General features: G+C 43.7%; 2 protein-coding genes across 7 annotated transcripts in view; one reads left to right on the top strand and one right to left on the bottom strand.

Moving 5' to 3' along the window:
- The window catches only part of ociad1 (OCIA domain containing 1), a 29,071-nt gene extending 18,499 nt beyond the window's left edge, over positions 1-10,572 (bottom strand). For 2 of the 3 annotated variants that reach the window (XM_072569082.1, XM_072569090.1), the window contains exon 1: positions 9,540-10,543. In XM_072569082.1, coding sequence (XP_072425183.1) covers positions 9,540-9,635 — 96 coding nt within the window. In that variant the 5' untranslated portion in view covers positions 9,636-10,543. Of the gene's footprint in view, positions 1-9,539 lie in introns of all 3 variants that reach the window. The other variant, XM_072569099.1, reaches the window with a different exon arrangement.
- Positions 10,202-23,900, top strand: part of fryl (furry homolog, like) — a 467,472-nt gene continuing 453,773 nt past the window's right edge. For 2 of the 4 annotated variants that reach the window (XM_072569022.1, XM_072569030.1), the window contains exon 1: positions 10,202-10,342. The gene's annotated coding sequence lies outside the window, so the exon portion shown is untranslated. Of the gene's footprint in view, positions 10,385-23,900 lie in introns of all 4 variants that reach the window. The other 2 variants (XM_072569038.1, XM_072569048.1) reach the window with 2 other exon arrangements.

Raw genomic sequence — 23,900 nt, 5'->3', positions numbered from 1 at the left:
AGTAACCCACCCAGAGGCATTCCTCTACCCTATTACACAATATTTACCCCTGAGTAATGCACCTAACCTACACATCCCTGAATACTATGAGCAATTTAGCATGTCCAATTCACCTAACCTGCATATCTTTGGACTGTGGGAGGTAACCCAAGCAGATCCAGAGAGAATTTACAAACTCTACACAGACAGTCACCCAAGGCTGGAATTGAACCCAGGTCTCTGGCACTGTAAGACAGCAGTGCTAACCAGAGCCACAATGCCGCCCCATAACTATCCATCTACTCAATCAATTTGGCTATGTTCATTTGGCTATCCTCCCCTTTTTACAAATCTTCCAAGTTTCATGTTATCTGCATAGTTTGAAATTATGCCCTGCATAAAGATCAGGATCATTTATATATTACATATATAGGAAAAACAACAGTCTCAATACTGATTCCTGGGGAACGCCACTATAAACTTTCCTCCATCCTGGAAAACATCCACTGATGACTGTTTTAGATCATTCAAAATTTTGTATCCATATTACAATTAACCCTGATATTCCAGGAGCTATAAAACACTGCCACAAGTGTGTTTTATTGTACTGTATCAAACATCTTCTGAAAGTCCATATCCACCACAACAGCATTACCCTCACTGAATCAGTCATCTCTTCAAAATTCTCCAGCAATTAAACAGAATTTCTCCTTTAGAAATTCATGCTGACTCTGCACAATCAATCATCTTTTTCCATGTGGCTACAAATTCTTTCCAAATAAATTGCCTCAAAGTCTCCCTGTGCTGAAGTTAAACTGACTGGTCTGTAATTAGTGGGCTTATTCTTACAACCTTTCTTGAACAAGGCTGTAACATTTGCAATTGTTCAGTCTCCTCGCACTTCTCCCAACTTTCGAAAGACTGAAAGATTATGGCCAGTGCCTTTGCAATTTCCATTCAAAATCCTTAGGTGCATCTCATCTGATCCCAGTGCCTCATCAACTTTAGGTACCAAATATCTATCCGCCAGAGTTAAACCTTGTAACTTCTGAACAGGAGACCTTCCATACTTGAAATATTAATTTTATTTCTCTTCTCAAACTGCCCAGACCAGAGTTATTCTAGCATTGCACTTGTTTCAGATTTCTAGGATTTTGTTTTTAAACACCGATTTAGATTTCATTTCTTTATCCCTTACACCAACTGAATTGCTATTCTCTATCCTCCTGTCAGTGCATCTCTTAAGTACTTTGTGAATACAGTATTGGTCTACTATTCTCGCTTGATTCCCACATTACTGCCAAGTTTAAAATTTGTTTGAGGTTCTGCCAACAGCATCGGCAAAATGCTTCACAAGGAATTCAATCCCAATGTTTAGCTGCAACACATTTGGCTGAAATGGTTGCCAGTTTCCCAAAAGCCAGTGTCCGAGAAACCTAAAGCCCTACCTCCTATGCCATTTTTCCAGCTACGTACTTATGAACCTTTATCCTCCAATTTCTGTATTCAAATGTGGCACTTGAAGTAATCTAGAGACTACTACATTTGAGATCCTACTTGCTAACTTCCTATGTAGCTCCTTAAATTATGATTTCAGCAGCAGCCCCCTCCTACCCAAATCATTGGTAACAACATGGACCATGACATTTGGCTGTTCACCCTTCCCCAAAACATTTTGCAGGTGCCTGTGACACTCTTGATCCTGGCACCAGAGGGACAACATATCATCCTGAAGTCACGCTGCCAGTCACATTTCAAAAGTTACATTTAAGAAGCAAAAGGAAAAGAAAATAGATTTATAAGAACCGGAAGGCTCACTCTGCCCGCTTCTCTCATCACCTCGGAAGAAAGCACCTGGTCAACGAGTAAACTGGGGAAATGGTCATGCACTAAGAATTCAAGAATATCTACATTTTTTGCCACTGCTAAGATTACTTCCAACAATTAAACAACAACTGTCCTCGTCGGTTATAACACCTCAAAGTCTCCAAGGACTTTTAAACTACACAATCTTTACTCCTCTTCTATAATAGACAGGTGGATTACCCATTTTGCATTGCTTGATGTTGCTGTTTTTGCCTCAAGGTTAGTACAAGTAAAATTCCTCTTTCAAAAAATCCTTAAAATCATTTCCTTCATTCTGCTCTAGTAACTACGTTTAATTGTGAGATAATGTGTGGCAATTGAAATAAGAAATGTTGTGAAGACTGACAAAGAGTGATTCTCCCCCTCGCCTGATCAGAACAGAATTACTAATGGAGGCTTCCGAATGATGAGCCCAGCAACTTAATTACCACATTACTACACATAGTAACTGACTGAATACTAGACATTTTGTAATAGGTATATATAAACCTTGACATAATCATCTTTTTCCTCATGTTAGGCCACAGATCAGCCACAATCTCACTGAATGGTAGAGCAGGCTTGAGCGGCTGAATGCCATCTACTGTTGTATATTCCTATTTAAAAAGGTGGTGGGGTAGCTTTGTTAATCAAAGATGTCATTAATACAGTATTGAGACATGATCGTAGGTCAAAAGAGCAAGATATCAAACGAGTTTGGTTGAAGATTAAAAAAAAAGAAAAATAGGACATTACTTGTTAGATTAGTTTATAAGCTCTTAACATAGTAACATTGCATTACAATCTATGCAGAAATAAATAAATGGAATACTTCAGAAAGGTACTGTAATAATCACAAGTGACCAGAATCCATACATAATGCAAATCAGACTGGCAAAACGTAGTCAAGAAAATGTGTTTGTACAGTGTATTTGGGACAAACTGAAAGCAGTACATTCTAGAACATTGAGCAGATAATTCTCGGCCTGGTAAAGAGATCTAAGACAGGATTAATCAGTAACCTCAAAGGAAAGGAGCCTCTAGATGACAGCGATCACAACATGATAGAATTTTGTGTTAGTTTGAAAGGTTAAGTGTGGGTTCAACATACTTGTCCTAAACCTGACTAAACGTTTAGCAAGTAGGACAGGGTTATGATTCTAGTGCTAGCTATATTACTGAGAAACTAAGTTAAAAGGTAGGACATTGCAGATGGAGTGGCAGAACTTTAAGGATATATTTAATAACTCCTTTAAAAAAAACCTTCTATTCCATTAGAAAGGATTATTTGAGAAATATTCATCATCCACAGCTGAATGAGGAGGATATAAGATCACTTCAAATGGAAAGAAAGCCTGACAAGGAATAGTGGCAGGTCAAAAAATTGGTCAGATAAGAACAAGCAAAGAATGACTTAAAACTGAAGGTGAAAGCAGAGTATGAGAGAAAGCTAACCAGCAATGCAGAAACAGACAGAGCTCCGGCAAGTATTTAAATAAGAAAACAGTAGCTATAGTTAGCATTCGTCTGAGAGACTGTGGGGAATTGATACTGGTAAACATGGAAACAAACAAATGTTATGAGTCTGCCTTCACTACTGAAGACTTAGAAAACTTTCCAAAGGTATTTGAAGATCATGAGGTCAACAGGAGAGAGGATCTTTCACTATTGCCAATGAGATACTATGCGGGGTTACAGACAGTGGATGCATTGGCTATAGTCTTCTGAAACTTTAGATTTTGGAGGCCTCAGCAGTTTGGGAAATTATCTAATATAACTTCTCCATGCAAGAAAGAAGGTATAAAGTGATAAACTATACGCTAGTTGTGTCATGGGAATGTTGCCAGAATCCACTATTAAGGAGATTATGGAAGGATACATAGAAAAACAATGTAATCAGGCAGAGGCAGGTTTTGTTAAAAAAAACAAATTGTGTTTAACTACATTATTAGACTGACTACGTTTTGAGTGCAAGTAACAATTAAGACAGATAAAGAGGATCCTGTAGTTCTGGTACACTTCAATTTCCAAAAGACATTTGATAAGGTGTCATATCAAAAGGTTACTAAACAAGAAAAGATCTCATGGCACGTGAAGAAACATTAGCACTAATAAAAGGTTGTTTAACTAACAGGAAGTGGAGAATATGGAATAATGGGGTATTTTAGGTTGGCAAGCTGTTACCACTGTAACCGCCAGAATACTGCCTTTAGAGGGCAGCTGAGGTGGGAAGTTTCACAATCTTTAAAAAGACTATCGACGAACATTCCAAATAACATAACATTCAAAGCTATGGGCAAAGTGCTGGAAAGTGGACTAATGTAGTTTTTGTTAAACATAGAACAGTACAGCATAGGAACAGACTCTTCAGTCCATGATGTTGTGCCAAACATGATACCATATTAAACTAGTGCCATCTGTCGACATCACCCCATTCCTTGAATATTCATTTGCTTAGCCAAGAAGTCCCTTGAACGCCTTATCTTATCTGCCTCCACCACCAGCCTTGGTCCACACTCCTACCACTGTGGGGAAAAAAAAGACGTCCTTCACATCTCCTTTGAACTCTTTCCCCCCCGCCCCCCCCCAACTTTAAAAGCATGGCTCCTAGTTTTAGGCATTTCACCTCTGGGGAAAAAAGTTCTGACCTTCAACCCTATCTATGCATCTCATCATTTTACAGACTTCAGGTCTCCTTCCACTGCTTCAGAGAAATCAACCCAAGGTTTTCTAGCCTCTCTTTATAGTTCATACCCTCTAATCCAGGCAGCATCCTGGTGAACCTCTTCTGCAACCTTGTCAAAGCCTCCACGTCCTTTCTGTAAAGTGGCGACCAGAACAGAATGCAATTCTCCAAGTGTGGCCTAACCAAAATCTTATAAAGCTGCAACATGATATCCCGACTCTTGTACTCAATTCCCCAACCATTCCTCCCTCACCTCTATCCAAGGCCCTAAAGGAGCCTTCCACATCCAAAGTTTTACCTGCACATCCACTAATATCATTTATTGTATCCGTTGGTCCCGATGTGGTCTCCTCTACATTGGGGAGACTGGGCGCCTCCTGGCAGAGCGCTTTAGGGAACATCTCCAAGACACCCGCACCAATCAATCAAACTGCCCCGTGGCCCAACATTTCAACTCCCCCTCCCACTCTGCCGAGGACATGGAGGTCCTGGGCCTCCTTCACCGCCGCTCCCTCACCACCAGACGCCTGGAGGAAGAACGCCTCATCTTCCGCCTCGGAACACTTCAACCCCAGGGCATCAATGTGGACTTCAACAGCTTCCTCATTTCCCCTTCCCCCACCTCATCCTAGTTTCAAACTTCCAGCTCAGCACTGTCCCCTTGACTTGTCCGGACTTGTCCGACCTGCCTAGCTCCTTTTCCACCTATCCACTCCACTCCACCTTCCCCTCCCTGACCTATCACCTTCATCTCCTCCCCCACTCACCCATTGTACTCTATGCTACTCTCTCCCCACCCCCACCCTCCTCTAGCTTATCTCTCCACGCTTCAGGCTCACTGCCTTTATTCCTGATGAAGGGCTTTTGCCTGAAGCGTCGATTTCGCTGCTCGGTGGATGTTGCCTGAACTGCTGTGCTCTTCCAGTACCACTAATCCCCAACCATTAAAGACAAGCGTGCTATATGCCTTCTTTACCATACTATCTACTTACATGGCCACTTTCAGGGAGCTATGGACTTGAACCCCAAGCTCCCCCTGTACAACGATGTTGTTCAGGGACATGTCATTAACTGTATACTTTTCCTTAACATTTGAACTCAAACTACTTAAATAGCAGAGGGCCCGCTATGAATCCTTCAGAACACCATTAGTCACAGACTGTCAGGATGAAAACAACTGTCCACCACTACCCTTTGCCTTCTAAGGGCAAGGTAAAAACAATGACTGCAGATGCTGAAAACCAAATACTGGATTAGTGGTGCTGGAAGGGCACAGCAGTTCAGGCAGCATCCAACGAGCAGCAAAAATCGACGTTTCGGGCAAAAGATTCCTGATGAAGGGCTTTTGCCCAAAACGTCGATTTTGCTGCTCGTTGGATGCTGCCTGAACTGCTGTGCTCTTCCAGCACCACTAATCCAGTACTTCTAAGGGCAAGCCAATTCTGAATTCACATAACCAAGTCACCGTGGATGCCACACACCTTAATCGTCTGGATGAGCCTCCATGAGGGACCTTGTCAAGAACCTTACTAAAATCCACGTAGATAACATCCACTGCTCCACACTCATTGAAGTTTGAGGTGACAAAGATGATCAATCAAGATATGACAGGCCCTGCACTAAACCATGCTGATGGTCCCTAATTAGGCCATTCTTTTTCAAATACAAGTAAATCCTATTACTAAGAATTCTCTCTAATAGCTACCCAACCACTGTGAGACTCACAGGTCTGTAGATTACTGCATTATCCCTATTTCCCTTCTTAAACAGAGGAACAACATTAGCTACTCGCCAGTCCTCTGGGACCTCTCCAGTGGCGAAAGACAATTCAAAGAGCTTGGTCAAGGCCCCAGCAATCTCTTTTATTGCCTCTCTCAACAACCTGGGGTAGATATCATCTGGCCCTGGGACCTATCCAACTTAATGCTCTTCAAGAAACCCAACACCATTTCTTTTTGGATCTCAAAATGCCCCAGCATTTTAGCATGCTCCACACAAATCTCACTATCCACCATATCCTTCTCCTGGGTGAATACCGATACAAAGTACTCATTTAGGATCTTGCCCACATCCTCTGCCTCCAAACACAAGTTCCCTCCTTTATCCTTGAGTGGTCCTACCTTCTCTTTAATTCTACTTGCCAAGGTCATTTCATGTCCCTTCTTGCTCTCCTAATTCCCTGCTAGAGTTCCTTCCTGCTTTCTTTATATTCCTCATGGGCCCTGTCAAATTTTAACTTAAATCTTACATGTGAACTTAGTCAAAAGGGAAAAAAGCATAATCACCCTCGTTATCAAAGGGTCCCTTGCTTAGCCATCCTTGTCATTCCATACTAGGATATGCCGGTCCTGAACTCATCAGCAAATCTTTAAACAATTCCCACCTGTCAAATGTGGACCTGTTAACAACTCCTCCCATTAACACTACCCAGCTCCTTCCCAATACTCATGGAATTTGCCCCTCACCCAAATTATTACCTTGCCACAAACTCCTGACTTATCCTTATTCATAGTTATTTTAAAACTTAAGGAAGTTGTGATCACCGTTTCCAAAATGCTTTCCCACTGAAAGACCAGTCACCTGGCCAGACTCATTAGCCAGTACAAGGTCTGGTATGGTCCTCATCTAGTTGGACTATTCACATAATGTTCTAAGAAACCTTCTTGGATGCACTTAATTTCTGCCCCTTCTAAGCCTCTTGTTGGAAGAGAGGCCCAGTCAATATTGGGGAACTTAAAGTCACCCACTATGATAACTCTGTTTTTATTGCATCATTCCATGTCCCTCAATGTCGCATTGGCTGTTGGGGGCGGGGAAACCTATACAGAGGAACCTCGATTATCCAAATGCTTCAGGCAGGGAATATTTTGGATAATTGAATGCTTGGATAATCGAATACCAGATAACACAGTTTAGCCAAGCATTGGGATCTTTCAATCTTGTCCAGATAATACGAAATTCGGATAACCAAATGCCGGATAATCAAGGTTCCTTTGTAGCATAATTCTATCAGTGATTGAACCATCTTATTTTTGAGCTACACCCATACCGTCTCAGTGGATGGGGCCTCCAGCATGTCCTGTCCGAGTACAGATGTTGCATCTAACATTGGTTAGGCCACTTTTGAATAGTGTGTGCAATTCTGGTTTCCCTCCCTCGTAGGGATGTTGTGAAATTTAAAAGAGTTAGAAAAGATTTACAAATATGTTGTCAGGGTTGGAGGGTTTGATCTACAGGAAGAGGCTGAACAGGCTGGTGGCTGTTTTCCCTGCAGTGGAGGCTGAGGGGTGACCTTATAGAGGTTTATAAAATCTTGAGAGGCATGGATTGGGTACATACACAAGGTCTTTTCCCTGTGGTGGGGAAGGCCAGAACTAGAGGGCATAGGTTTAAGATGAGAAGGGAAAGAACTAAAAGGGACCATAGGAGCAAATTTGTCATGCAAAGGGTGGTGCATGTATTGAATGAGCTTCCAGAGGAAATGGTGGCGGCTGGTACAATTGCAACATTTAAAAGGCATCTGGATGGGTAAATGAATAGGAAGGATTGAGAGGGATATGGGTCAAGTGCTGGCAAATGGGACTAGATTAATTTAGGACATCTGGTCAGCATGGGCAAGTTGGACTGAAGGGTGTGTCCCCATGTTGTAGATCTCTTGACAGTATAACATTCTCCCTAATTAGTAATGCAACTCCACTTCTTCTACTTTCATCTCTATCTTGCTTAAAACAATGAAACCCTGGAATGTCAAGCAGCCAGTGCTGTCGCCCTCTCAGACAACATCAAAGTCCCACGTACTGATTCAGGCTCTAAGCTCATCTGCCCTACTTGTAATACTCCTTGCATTGAAATAAACACTTCAGCCTATTAGTGCCATAACGTTCGTTAACCTGTCTCTGCCTGTCCTTTCTTTCTGATTTACTGATCCTAACCTTTACCTCAATCCCTCCACTTGCTGACCTGCTGCTCTGGCTCCCAGCACCCAGGCACTCTAATTTAAACACTCCCATGGTGAACTGGTGAACCTCCACGTGCAGATATTGTTTTCTCTCCAGTTTAGGTGCAACTTGTCCCTCTTGTACGGTTCACTCCTGTCCCGGAAGAGATCTCAATGATCTAAGAACCTGAAACCCTGCCCCATGCATCAGCTTCTTAGCCACGCATTCTTCTGTCCTATCTTTCTACTCCTTGCCTCACTAGCACGAAGGACTGGTATTAACCCAGAGATTACTACCCTCAAGGTCCTGCTTTTCAGTCTTTTTCCCCCCAACTCCCTTTATTCACTCTGCATAACCTCAACCTATGTCGTTGGTGCCAATGTGCACAACATCTGCCTGCTCACCCACTGATGGTGCAGAGGGCTCTTCTGTACTGAGTTTATTCTATGAATAATACTGGGCTAGAAGTGTTTACAATTTGTTTCAATTACTTGAATAAAGAGACAGAACGAACAGTTGGGAAACTGGATCAGATTTAATCAGAAGGAAGGTAAGGCAGGATCACTGTCAAGGGCAGGTTAAGCAAAAGAAAAAAAAACACTTGGCATAAGTAGCATTTTGTAGTTGCCCATTTCAGCAAAAAGAGAAGAAAAAGCAGTATTTTGGTGCCTCCCTTGCGCAGCAGGTGCTAGTAGCTGGGGATCCCTCTCTCCCTTCACACTTCTACCGCCATCCAGTTTCTAAATAATTAGCAGCGGAAACTAGGAGCAAAGGCCTGCTGTCTAGGGAATGAAGCCTGGAACAGTGGTAGGAGGCTTGACAAGACATCCAGCACCTCATACAGGGTGACAGAGGGTGGCCATGCCAGGGTGCTGAGGACTGGGGTACCAGCAGCGGCTGATCAGGCGCGGTCAGGTTGGGCTCTCCTCTTGCCCCCGGTGTGTTGGTGGTGGAAGAGGAGAAACACCACCGTCCAGGAGAAAGCAGCTGATCACTCTCGGCAGTAAAAAAAAACATGACTCTCTCAGATCTCGGTCTGTAAACGGCCTCCACTGATTCACAATGTCACCCACCGGTCCTTTAGCGAATACCTGAATTGAGCCGAGCCGGGTTGTGGGACCAGGGTCTTGTCCATGTCCAGGGCCGGGGCCGGGGCCGGGGCCGGGGCCGGGCTGCTCCTCCTCCATCCCCGCGGAGAGGCCGCGCCGTTAACGGTCACAGCACGACGCCACCACCTTCCACCGAACGATCGCCCCGCGCGCAGGGCCCGGAAGCATTTCTATGAAATTGACCATGATCCCGGAAACGAAAAGCGGGGACCGAACCTGAGGTCACATGCCCGCACCGTCAAGTCGGAAGAAATATGTAAGGCGCCCACAGTCCTCCTCGTTCACACAGGCTCCGAGGTGATGGTACTCTCACTGACTGATTTATCTGATCAGATATGGAACCACCTTGAATTGCACATGTTCGTACCACAGCCAGAATCAGGAAATACATATCAAACAACGCAGCAAAGGTGAAAATAAGAAACTATTTATAAAATAAAGGCTCCACCTCACACTTTTATTTCAGTTTTTACCTATACTTCCTCGTTTGCCTGTAATCGAATGACAGACCGGAAATGAATATGGCAGGCAGGCTCCGTGACGTTAGGTTATTGACAACATTATTGACCAATAGGCGGCCAGTCTCACGGCAACGAGCCGTTCGACTTAACGTCATTGCACCAATCCGGTGAGGCCAGAGGCGGGCCTAACGGGAGAGCGAGTCCGGTTGTCACGGAGGGGGAAAAAAAACGCGAGCGGCGGGTAAACGGGCGGCGTCGCAGCGGTCAGGGGCTTGCGGATTCAGAGTGAGAGTCGCACGGAGAATAGCTCGAGAGAGTGAGCAGGTACCATTCTTTCGGGTAGACACCAGCACCGCGGCTCCACAGGTAGGGGAGGCGGGGATCCGACTTCAGTTGGTTCACAGGGAGAGTCTGCGGCAGGCCGGGTCTTGCCCATTGGCTTCAGAGACGAACTCCACAGGCGCTATTGGAAAGAGGATGAACAAAAGCGCCTGAGAATGAGCGTGAGGCCGAGCTGGATTGTGCTGGGGCCCGGAGTGAACAAAGCGACTCGTTGTGAATGCTGAACGTGTGGTTCACTCTCTCTCTCTGTGCGTCTGCGTGTGTGAGAAAGATTGCCTGACCATAGGGTTAACCCGTTTATGGGAAGTGAGTGGGAGAGTTCATCTGGCTTTGATGGGAGTGTGCGAATCTCAACTCTGGATTCCCCTTCCTCAACCTTTCTTTCTCGTCTTCTCTGATCGCGCTTTAAACCAACTTCTTTAAGTCAAATTTCTGATGTCATATCTTGACTGATAAAGCTCCTGTGAAGTAACTTGAGAAGATTTCTTGCCATATAAATGCAAATAATTGCCGTCCTGACTGCCGGCAGGTCCTTGGGTTGTTCTGTTCCTGATTGTGGTACGTGTGATTATGAATACTTGGTTGATTTGTGAGTCTCAAGAATTTACTGTCCTCGGTCTGATTGTGTATGAGACGGTTCTCCTCGGATGCTGCCTGTACTGCTGTGCTCTTCCAGCACCACTAATCCAGAATCTGGTTTCCAGCATCTGCAGTCATTGTTTTTACCTAACATCGGAAATACAACGTGGTATAACAAATGGTTGTGGACTTAAAATATTAACTCTTCTTCATGCTTTTCGCAGACAAATCCTGCGTGTTTCCGGCATGTTTTGCTTTTATTTGATTTTACTATTGGAGAGAAATGGTGAGGCAGTTGTAGTTTGGAGGCACTGTTGCCTTTTTTTAGTTTCAGTTTCCACTTTTCTATTGTTCTCCCTTTTGGCAATTGTGATCCATTGACAGTAAAAGTTGCTCGTCAAAAGTGCATTCTATTGACATCCTCTGTATTCAGGTGGCCCAGGAGAAAGGGATGTTGAGTCACTTATTACTAGAGTCAAAGAGATCTACAGCACAGAGAAAGGCTCTTCGGCCCATCCGCCTAACTATTCTTATCCCAGCACTTGATCCATCGCAAATGCATACCTGAATATTTCTTAAATAGTCCCCTCAAGCATTGAGTTCCAGATTCCCACTGTGCTGTCAGTAATAAAGTTTTTCGTCATTTCCTTTAAAGCTTCAGCCTTAAATCCATGCCCCAGGTCACTGATTCTCCATCAAGCAGAAAAAGTTTCTTCATATGCTTATCTGTGCTTCTCATAATTTTATACATTTCAGTCATATTCCCTCTCAGTCAGCCATGATGGTATACTTGAGCCTTTCTGTGACTTTGGGACTTCAGGGGTCAAAGATGATATGGCACTTTAGTTTTTGATGGAATTTGCTAAGTTTTCTTTGCCCTTCATGATCTGAGTTCCTATTACTTGTATCCTTCTGAAAGGAGCATGTTGGCTTTGTACTTTGGTTTAATGCCACTGAGACACCCTCAAAGAGAAAAAATCCACAGTACGTAGCCCTGATAACTCCGATATTTTTAGAATTAAAAATTTTAACCACCAAGTAGTTTTTACCAGCTTATGAAAATAAATTGCAAAAGTAGAAATTTTGTGCTGAAATGTTTGAATGATCAGCCTTTGAAATAAGAGGTATATTTGACAATAGTGGATTTGACTTGCATTGTGCAACTGTTGGAAATAGCTCCTTTAATATAAACAGTCATAGTTCCAGGTTTACATTTCCTACATTTTTATACAACTGCACTTCAAAACTATTTAATTGGCTGCAAAATGCTTTGAGAACTTTCTAGGATCATAACAGTCACTCTTTAAAATCTGATTTTTTTTAGTTGTATTGGATGTGAAAATCAACATTTACGCATTTTAAATACGTTGGCATTGTATGTTACAGTTTGCACTCACCTCGAGTCTAATATGTGTCCTAATGACGTGGCTTTCTACTGTGTTTCAGAGAAATGCTGTATTGTGTTGAAAGCAGTTCAAAAGTTATTCAGTCCCCTTATTGCTGAATATGTCTAATTTATACAATAGGGTGCAGCTTGTAGGACAGAGCAACTTGAATATGAAAACTTTGTTTACTTCAGTGGTGATATGTACATTGAGGAGAAAGTGAGGACTTTAGATGCTGGAGATCAGAGCTGAAAATGTGTTGCTGGAAAAGCACAGCAGGTCAGGCAGCATCCAAGGAGCAGGAGAATCGACATTTCGGACATGAGCCCTTCTTCAGGAATGAGGAATGTGCATTGACCTCATTATGCAAAGAAGCAGAAGCTTCTTTGATCATAACTGATGTTAAAATCCTCAACTCCACTTTCCTGCTTTAATTCTCAAAACCTTTGATTCCCTTACTGATTTAAAAAAAAAATTGTCTGTTTCAGCCTTGACTATACTTAATGACATTAGCCTCACAGTCATCTGTGGTAAAGAATCATACAAATTACTATTCTCTGAGAGGAAAAAATCTTCCTCATCCCTATCTTAAAAGGGTGATCCCTTAGTCTGAGATTATCTGCTCTGGTCCCAGAAACATGTTCTGTATTTAACCTGTCAAGTTCCCAAGACTTGAATCTGTTCCAATAAGGTTGTACTTCATTCTTTTCAATTCAAGTGAGTACAGGCCCAATGTATTCAACCTCCTCAGAAAGCAGTTCTTCCAAACAAGAGTTCAGCCTAATGAACCTTCTGTGGACTGCCTCCAAGGCCAGTGCATCTTTCCAAAACTATTGGAAGTTCACATTCAAAGTTTAGATTTTGCTGCATCATTATCTTTTAGATTATCTTTAGTTGGTTTTAGAACTTTCCCAATCATCTGACTTGCTACTAATCTTCAGCACATTGCATGTTTTTCTTTCAATTTGATACTAGCCTTAACCTCGCTGGTTCACCATGGTTGGCTTCTCACCATCCCATAACCTTTCTTTCTTTGTCTTTGCTGTGCGCCACTAAAATAGTTTCTTAAACTTCTGCTGTTGTTCCTCAACCATTTTTTTAGATTAGATTACTTACAGTGTGGAAACAGGCCCTTCGGCCCAACAAGTCCACACCGACCCGCCGAAGCGCAACCCACCCAGACCCATTCCCCTACATTTACCCCTTCACCTAACACTACGGGCAATTTAGCATGGCCGATTCACCTAACCTGTGCATTTTTTTTTTGCCAAAATCCTTTTGAGTCCTATCTAGCTAATTCAACCCTCATTGCTTTATAATTGTTCTTATTCAAGTTAGCACAGTTGTTTTTCTCCCTCAAATTGAATGCTAAATTCTACTTTATTACGGCCAGTTCTGAGGAAGGGTCATTTGACTTGAAATGTTAACTCTGATTTCTCTCCACAGATTCTGCCACACTTGCTGAGGCTTTTCCAATAATTTCTATTTTATTCCTTATTTATAGCAGCCACACTTCTTTCGGCTTTTGTTATGGTCACTGTTCCCTAGATGTTCTTTTAATCTGACATTATTTATTAAACCTGTCTCATTACTTATCATCAGATCCAAAGTAGGCCTGATTTTCTAGTTAGATTCACAGCATGTTAGGAGGGTTTTTTCGAGCAGTATGTAAATAGTTCAACTCGGAAGGGTCTATACTGGGCCTGGTGTTGAGGAATGAGCCTGGCCAGGGGTTGAAGTTTCAGTAGGGGGTTATTTTGGAAATAGTGATCACAATTCCCTAAGTTCCCAAAGACGGGTGGTCCTAAAGGAAGAGTGCTAAATTGAAGAAAGGCCAACAATAGCAAAACTCAGCAGGAGCTGGGGAATGTGGATTGGGAGCAGGTGATTGAAGGTAGATCAGCATTTGATATGTGTGAGGCTTTTAAAGAGAAGTTGATTAGAGTGTAGAGCAGACATGTCCCTTTGAAAATGAGGGATAAAAATGGCAAGATTAGGGAACCATGGATCACCGATGAAATTGTGAGACTAGCTGAGGATAAAGGAAGCATACTTAAGGTCTAGGCAACTGAAAACTGGCTAAGCTTTGGATGAATATTGGGAAAGTAGGATCAATCTGAAAAGAATTTAGAGGGCTAAAACGGGTCATGACATATCTTTAGTAAACACTGTGAAGGAAAATCCCAAAGCCTTTTATTTGTATATAAGGAACAGGAGGGTAACCAGAGAAAGGGTTGGCCCACTCGGGGACAAAGAAGGACGGTTACGCGTGGAGTCAGAGAAAATGGGTGCGATTCTATCAATCGATATTTACCAAGGGGAGGGGCACAATAGATGTTTGATTATGCTAGATCAAGTCAGCATAAAGAGGGAGGACATGTTGAGTATCCTAAAAGGCATTAAGATGGACAAGTCGCTAGGTCCGGATGGGATCTATCCCAGGTTATTGAGAGAAGTGAGAGAGGAAATAATTGAGGCCTTAACAGATATATTTGCAGCATAAATGAACAAGGGTGAGGTTCCGGAGAACTGGAGAATGCTAATGTTGTCCTCCTTGTTTAAGAAGGGTAGCAGGGATAATCCGGGTAATATTTGACCGGTGAGCCTGACGTCAGTGGGAGGGAAGCTGCTGTAGAATTAACTGAGGGATAGGATCTATTTACATTTGGAAGAAAATGAGCTTAACAGTGATAGGTAACATGGTTTTGTGCGGGGAAGGTTATGTCTTACCAACTTAATAGAATTCTTTGAGAAAGTAATGACTGTTTTATATGCTGTTGCATTGTTTTGGAACTTAGGAAAAAAAAGTCAAAACAACAGCAGTTTTAAAAGGGAAAAGAACAGACAAAGGAAGCACATGGTGAGGACAGTGCAGGAGAGAGAGAGAGAGAGAGAGAGAACCTGCATAACTACTGCCTTTGCTGTTTGAATTCATGTATCGTTGGACATCGGAGTGCGTCTGGGAAAATTAACAAACAGTGAAATTTGCAACTGATCTTGGAGGAACCTGTTTGGGTGAAGTTCACAGCACAGAATCAGCCAAGTTAATCGTTGTTTTAAGTGTATCCAACAGAAAGGGTGCAGTAGTGATTAGAGTGGGTTCTTTCTTGATTATATGTTTTTGGAGATATGTCTCTTGATTAAACTTAAAATATAAGCCATAGCTATTAATTTAACCTGGGGCAGTGTTTTGTAGAGGAATAAGATGGTGTTATTTTCTGAGTCTGTAGATTGTGAAGGAGCAAAAGTGGCCTTTAGTACAGTGATACGTACTTCTTGCCAGATGTAGGAGTTTAAAGAGGGTTTAAGGGTTACTGCGGATTATATCTGCCATAAATGCTGTAGGCTGCAAATCTTATTAGATTGAATGGATCGGTTGGAGAGATAGTTAGAAGCGATGAGGAATTTGCAACATTAACAGTTTGTGATGGATGGCAGTTATAGGAAGGGGGGAAAGTCTCAGATACAGTCACATAGATGGGTTAACTCCAGGAAGGGTGAGAGAGGTTGGCACCTAGGGCAGGAACCTTTTTGTGGATATATCCATTTAAAATAGGTTTGCTGTTTTGGAAAATGTAGGGGGTGATGGATTCTCAGGTGAACGTAGCCCAAGCAGCCAAGTTTCTGGTATTGAGACTGGCTCTAATGCAACGAGGGGTACGTCGGCTTCCAAGAGATCAATTGTGTTGGGGGATTCTGTAGTCCGCGGTACAGACAGACGTTTCTGTGGCCAGCAGAGAAAAAGCAGAATGGTGTGTTGCTTCCCTAGTACCAGGATCAAGGATGTCTCAGAGAGGGTGCACCATGTTCTCATGGGGGAGAGGGGCCAGTAAGAGGTCATTGCCCACATTGGAACCAATGACAGTGGAAGGGAAAAGGTTGAGATTCTGAAGGGAGATTACAGAGTGTTAGGCAGAAATTTAAAAAGGAGGTCCTCGAGAGTAGTAATATCTGGATTACTCCCTCTGCGAAGAGCTAGTGAGGGCAGGAATAGGAGGATAGAGCAGATGAATGCATTGCTGAGGAGCTGGTGTATGGGGGAAGGATTCACATTTTTGGATTATTGGAATCTCTTTTGGGGTGGAAGTGACCTGTACAAGAAGGACAGATTGCATCTAAGTTGGAAGGGGACTAATATACTGGCAGGGAGATTTTCTTGAGTTGCTCAGGAGAATTTAACCTAGTAAGATGGGGGTGGGGGGTGTGGGACTCAAGGAGATGGTGAGGAAAGAGATCAATCTGAGACGGGTACAGTTGAGAACAGAAGTGAGTCAAACAGTCAAGGCAAGCGGGGACAAGGTCGGACTAATAAATTAAACTGCATTTATTTCCATACAAGGGGCCTAACAGGGAAGGCAGGTGAACTCAGGACATGGTTAGGGACATGAGGCTGGGATATCATAGCAATTACAGAAACATGGCTCAGGGATGGGTAGGACTGACAGCTTAATGTTCCAGGATACAAATGCTGCAGGAAGGACAGAAAGGGAGGCAAGAGAGGAGGGGGAGTGGCATTTTTGATAAGGGATAGCATTACAGCTGTGCTGAGGGAGGATATTCCTGGAAATACATCCAGGGAAATTATTTGGGTGGAACTGAGAAGTAGGTAAAAACAAGGACTGCAGATGCTGGAAACCAGATTCTGGATTGGAGTGGTGCTGGAAAAGCACAGCAGTTCACGCAGCATCCCAGGAGCAGGAAAATCAACTTTTCGGGCAAAAGCCCTTCATCAGGAATAGAGGCAGAGTGCCTGCAGGGTGGAGAGATAAATGAGAGGAGGGTGGGGGTGGGGTGAAAGTAGCATAGAGTACAATAGGTGAGTGGGGGTGGGGATGGAGGTAATAGGTCAGGGAGGAGGGTGGAGTGGATAGTTGGAAAGGAAGATAGGCAGGTAGGACAAGTCCTGGGGACAGTGCTGAGCTGGAAGTTTGGAATTGGGGTGAGGTGGGGGGGGAGGGGGAATGAGGAAACTGTTGAAGTCCACATTGATACCCTGGGGTTGAAGTGTGCCAAGGCAGAAAATGAGGCGTTCTTCTTCCAGGCGTCTGGTGGTGAGGGAGCGGCGGTGAAGGAGGCCAGGACCTGTATGTCCTCGGCAGAGTGGGAGGGGGAGTTGAAATGTTGGGCCACAGGGCGGTGTGGTTGATTGGTGCGGGTGTCCCAGAGTGTGTCCCGAAAGCACTCTGCTAGGAGGCGTCCAGTCTCCCCAGTGTAGAGGAGACTGCGTTGGGAGCAACGGATACAATAAATGATATTGGTGGATGTGCAGGTAAAACTTTGGATGTGGAAGGCTCCTTTGGGGCCTTTGATGGAGGTGAGAGAGGAGGTGTGGGTGCAGGTTTTGCAATTCCTGCGGTGGCAGGAGAAGGTGCCAGGACAGGAGGGTGAGTTGTTGGGGAGCGTGGACCTGACTAGGTAGTCACGGAGAGAATGGTCTTTGCGGAAGGTGGAAATGGGTAGGGAGGGAAATATGTCCCTGGTGGTGTGGTCCGTTCGGAGGTGGTGGAAATATCGTCGGATGATTTGGTTTATGTGAGGGTTAGTAGGGTGGAAGGTGAGCACCGGGGCGTTCTATCCTTGTTACGGTTGGAGGGATGGGGTTTGAGGGCGGAGGGGCAGGATGTGTACGAGATGCATTGGAGGGCATCTTTAACCACGTGGGAAGGGAGATTGCGGTCTCTAAAGAAGGAGGCCATCTGGTGTGTTCTGTGGTGGAACTGGTCCTCCTGGGAGCAGATCCGGCGGAGGCGGAGGAATTGGGAATACAGGATGGCATTTTTGCAGGAGGTAGGGTGGGAAGAAGTGTAATCCAGGTAGCTGTGGGAGTCAACGGGTTTGTAAAAAATGTCGGTGTCAAGTCGGTCGTCATTAATGGAGATGGAGAGGTCCAGGAAGGGGAGGGAGGTGTCAGAGATGATCCAGGAAAATTTAAGGTTGGGGTAGAATGTGTTGGTGAAGTTGATGAATTGCTCAACCTCCTCGTGGAAGCACGAGGTGGCAGCAGTGCAGTCATCAGTGTAGCGGAGGAAGAGGTGGGGTGTGGTGCCGGTGTAACTATGGAAGATGGACTGTTCTACGTAGCCAACAAAGAGACAGGCATAGCTGGGGCCCATACTGGTGCCCATGGCTACCCCTTTGGTCTGGAGAAGGTGGGAGGATTCGAAGGAGAAATTGTTGAGGGTGAGGACCAGTTCAGGCAAATGACTGAGTGTGTCAGTGGAAGGGTACTGTTGGGGATGTCGGGAGAGGAAGAAACGGAGGGATTGGATGCCCTGGTCATGGATGTGTCGAGGGAATGGAGGTGTAGAGGGATTGGATATCCATGGTGAAGATGAGGAGTTGGGGGCTAGGGAAACGGAAGTCTTGGAAGAGGTGGAGGGCATGGGTAGTGTCTTGACCTACTCTTTGGAAATAAGGCAGGGCAGGTGACTGAGGTGTCAGTAGGGGAGCACTTTGGGGCCAGCGACCATAATTTGATTAGATTTAAAATAGTGATGAAAAAGGATAGACTAGATCTAAAAATTGAAGTTCTAAATTGCAGAAAGGCCAATTTTGATGGTATTTGGTAAGAACTTTTGAAAACTGATTGGGGCAGATGGTCGCAGGTAAAGTGACAGCTGGAAAATGGGAAGCCTTCAGAAATGAGATAACAAGAATCCAGAGCAAGTGTATTCCTGTCAGGGTGAAAGGAAAGGCTGAGAGGTATCGAGAATGCTGGATGACTAAAAAAATTGAGGGTTTGGTTAAGAATAGAAGGAAGCATATGTCAGGTATAGACAGGATAGATTGAGTGAATCCTTAGAAGAATACAAAGGAAGTAGGAGTATACTTAAGAGGGAAATCAGGAGGGCAAAAAGGGGACATGAGATAGCTTTGGCAAATAGAATTAAGGAGAATCCAAAGGGTTTTTACAAATATATTAAGGACAAAAGAGTAACTAGGGATAGAATAGGGCCCCTCACAGATCAGCAAGGTGGCCTTTGTGTGGAGCCGCAGAAAATGGGGGAGATACTAAATGAATATTTTGCATCAGTGTTTACTGTGGAAAAGGATATGGAAGATATCGACTGTAGGGAAATACATGGTGACATCTTGCAAAATGTCCAGATTACAGAGGAGCAAGTGCTGGATGTCTTGAAACGGGTAAAGGTGGATAAATCCCCAGGACCTGATCAGGTGTACCCTAGAAGTCTGTGGGAAGGTAGAGAAGTGATTGCTGGGCCTCTTACTGAGATATTTATATCATCATTAGTCACAGGTGAGGTGCCAGAAGACTGGAGGTTGGCAAACGTGGTGCCACTGCTTAAGAAGGGTGGTAAAGACAAGCCAAGGAACTATAGACCAGTGAGCCTGACCTTGGTGGTGGACAAGTTGTTGGAGGGAATCCTGAGGGACAGGATGTACATGTATTTGGAAAGGCAAGGACTGATTAGGGAGAGTCAACATGGCATTGTGTGTGGGAAACCATGTCTCACAAACTTGATTGAGTTTTTTTGAAGAGGTAACAAAGAAGATTGATGAGGGCAGAGCAGTAGATGTGATCTATATGGACGTCAGTAAGGCATTTGACAAGGTTCCCATGGGAGACTGATTAGCAAGGTTAGATCTCATGGAATACAGGGAGAACTAGCCATTTGGATACAGAACTGGCTCAAAGGTAGAAGACAGAGGGTGGTGGGGGAGGGTTGTTTTTGAGACTGGAGGCCTATGACCAGTGGAGTGCCACAAGGCTTGGTGCTGGGTCCATTCCTTTTTGTCACTTACATAAATGATTTGGATGCAAGCATAAAAGGAACAGTTAGTAAGATTGCAGATGACACCAAAATTGGACGTGTAGTGGACAGCGAAAAGGGTTACCTCAGATTACAACAGGATCTTGACCAGATGGACCAATGGGCTGAGAAGTGGCAGATGGAATTAAATTCAGATAAATGCAAGGTGCTACATTTTGGGAAAGCAAATCTTAGCAGGACTTATACACTTAATGGTAAGGTCCTAGGGAGTGTTACTGAACAAAGAGACCTTGGAGTGCAGGTTCATAGCTCCTTGAAAGTGGAGTTGCAGGTAGATATGATAGTGAAGAAGGCGTTTAGTAGGCTTACTTTTATTGGTCAGAGTATTGAGTACATGTTGCGGCTGTACAGGACATTGGTTAGGCCACTGTTGGAATATTGCATGCAATTCTGGTCTCCTTTGTATCAGAAAGATGTTGTGAAACTTGAAAGGGTTCAGAAAGGATTTACAAGGATGTTGCCAGGGTTGGATGATTTGAGCTATAGGGAGAGGCTGGACAGGCTGGGGCTGATTTCCCTAGAGCGTCGGAAGCTGAGGGGTGACCTTATAGAGGTTTACAAAATTATGAGGGGCATGGATAGGGTAAATAGGCAAAGTCCTTTCCCTGGGGTGGGGGAGTCCAGAACTAGAGGGCATAGGTTTAGGGTGAGAGGGGAAAGATATAAAAGAGACCTAAGGGGCAACTTTTTCACGCAGAGGGTGGTATGTGTATGGAATGAGTTGCCAGAGGAAGTGGTGGAGGCTGGTACAATTGCAACATTTTAAGAGGCATTTGGATGGGTATATGAATAGGAAGGGTTTGGAGGGATATGGGCCGGGTGCTGGCAGGTGGGACTAGATTGGGTTGGGATATCTGGTCGGCATGGACGGGTTGGATCAAAGGGTCTGTTTCCATGCTGTACATCTCTATGACTCTACGTGACCAAGTTGATTGATTGGGGGAAGGGCTATAGATGTCATATACATGGATTTCAGCAAGGCGTTTGATAAAGTTCCCTGTGGTAGGCTGATGTCGAAAGTGAAGTTGCATTGGGTTCTGGGTGTACTAGCTAGGTGGTTAGAGAACTGGCTGGGTAGCAGGAGCTAGAGAGTAGTAGTGGAAGGGAGTTTCTCCAAATGGAGAACTGTGACCAGTGGTGTTTCACAGGGATCTGTGTTGGGATCACTGTCGTTTTGTGATATACATAAATGATCTGGAAGAAGTATAGGTGGTTGGATTAGCAAGTTTGCAGATGACGCGAAGATTGGTGGAGTAGCAGAAAGTGAAGAGGCCTGTTGGAGAATGCAGCAGAATATAGATTGGAGAGTTGGGTGGAAAAATGGCAGATGGAGTTTAATCTGGTCAAATGTGAAGTGATGCATTTTGGACGATCCAATTCAAAGTGAACTGTACCGTAAATGGAAAAGCCCTGGGGAAAATTGATGTACAGAGAGATCAGGGCGTTCAGACCCACTGTACCCTGAAGGTGGCAATGCAGGTTGAAAGAGTGGTCAAGATGACATACGGCATGCTTTCCTTCATTGGACATGGTATTGAGTACAAGAAGTTGCAGGTCTTGTTACGATTGTATCGGACTTTGGTTCGGCCACATTTGGAATACTGCATACAGTTATGGTGGCCACATTACCAAAAGGATGTGGATGCTTTGGAGAGGGTGCAGAGGAGGTTCACCAGGATGTTGTCTGGTATGGAGGGCACTAGCTATGAAGAGAGGTTGAGTAGATTAGGATTATTTTCTTTACAAAGACAGGGGTTGAGGGGGACCTGATTGAGGTTGTCAAAATCATGAGAGGTATAGACAGGGTGGATAGCAAGAAGCTTTTTCCCAGAGTAGCGGACTCAATTACGAGAAGTCATGAGTTAAAGGTGAGAGGGAAAAGTTTAAAGGAGATATGCGTGGAAAGTTCTTTACACAGAGGGTGGTGGGCGTCTGGACCGTGTTGCCAGCGGAGGTGGTAGAGGCAAGAACGATAGTGTCATTCCAGATGTATCTAGACAAATACATGAATGAGCAGGGAGCAGAGGGATATAGATCCTTAGAAAATAGGTGACACGTTTAGATAGAGGATCTGGATTGACGGAGGCTGGAGAGCCGTCGGGCATGTTCCTGTGCTGTAACTTGCTTTGTTATTGTTCTTGGAAACTGACCCTAATCCTTCCTTGTGCCTACCTCTGCCAAACTAGCTGCCCCAATCAACATGAAGATTGAAGTCACATGTGAATAATGCACTACATTATTTTTACATGTCTTTGTTAGCTCTTGATTTATACTAATTCTAACTGAACGGTTATTGTGAAAAGACCTATAGAACACTCTTTCCAGTGTTGCCATCCCCTTGTTACTTTTTAAACTCCACGCATATGGGTTCTAATGTTCTAATTCAAATATTTTCGGGCTCTATTACATACTTCATCCGTTCTTAACAATACCACTCCACCTCCCATTTTTCCTTGTTTGTTCTTTCCAAAGGTCACATGTCCCTGAATACTGAGCTCTCATTAGATCTCTTTGTAACCGAATCTCTGTATTAGCTATTAGACCATAACTAATTATATATATTTATGCCATTAATTTATTTTGTTATTCAATTGAAGAGCCATTAATTAATTTATTTTGTTATTCAATTGAAGAGCCATTAATTAATTTATTTTGTTATTCAAGTAAAGAGCCATTCATTTTGCCTTGTTAGCATATTCACCCCCCAATACCATCTCAGGACTGTTGTTTTTCTATGTTGCGCACTCTGTGTCTTCCTTTCTCACTCTGGGACTAGTTATTTAAAGATCTGATCTGTAATGCTGCTATATCTTCACTTTGTTTCCCTTCTCCCAAGCTCTCCTTTCCTCCCATTTAGCTTAAAGTTAAGTCTTTAACTTATTTAATTTGACAGGACACTCCTCCCAGGTAGTGCTTGAGATCATTATTGGCAGTAGTTGTAAAGTGCTTCATAACTATGTAAAGCACAGACTGAGTGCTTGACCCATGTGTGTTCAAATGTGAGAATGTGGACCTTTAGCAATTTGAAATGTATAAGATTCTTTGGGGGCTTGATTTGGGAATGGTTGTTTTCCTTTGTGAAAGAGTCTCGGGCCAGAGGGTGTAACTCAGTAAGGGGTCACCCATTTAAAGACTGAGATGAGGAGGAATGATTTTCTAAATCTATGGTGAGTTATCGACATCTTGACTGCAGAGAGCTGTCGAGGCTAGATCATTAAACATATACAAGGCTATGAGTGACAATTTTTTAATCAGCAAAAGAACCAATAATTGGGGTAACTCAGGAAAGTGAAGTTGAAGATTATCAGATCCGTCTTTGAATGGTAGAACAGACTCAGTGAGTGGAATGGCTGACTTAGTGTCATAGAAATATACAGTGTGGAAAAAGAGCCTTCAGTCCAACTCATCCATGCTGACCTGATAACCTAAATTAGTCTAGACGCATTTGCCAGCATTTGGCCCATATCCCTCTGAACCCTCCCTATTTATATAGACATCCAAATGTCTTTTAAATGTTGTAATTATATCAGCCTCCACCATTTCCTCTGGCAACTCATTCCATACACGCACACCTTTGCATGAAAATGTTGCCCCTATGGTCCCTTTTAAATCTTTCCCCTTTCACCTTAAACCTATACACTTCTGTTTTGGACTTCGCTACCCTGGGGAAGTGATTTTGTCTCTTTACCCTATCCATACCCCTCAGCCTCCGATGCTCTCAGGAAGATAACCCCAGCCTATTCAGCCTTTCCCCAAAGCTCGAACCTCCAATTCTGCCAACAT

The sequence above is a fragment of the Chiloscyllium punctatum genome, chromosome 1, assembly GCF_047496795.1.
Source record: "Chiloscyllium punctatum isolate Juve2018m chromosome 1, sChiPun1.3, whole genome shotgun sequence".
Taxonomy (NCBI): domain Eukaryota; kingdom Metazoa; phylum Chordata; class Chondrichthyes; order Orectolobiformes; family Hemiscylliidae; genus Chiloscyllium; species Chiloscyllium punctatum.
The sequence above is the reverse complement of the archived record's forward strand: the minus strand, read 5'-3'. Positions and strand labels throughout refer to the sequence as shown.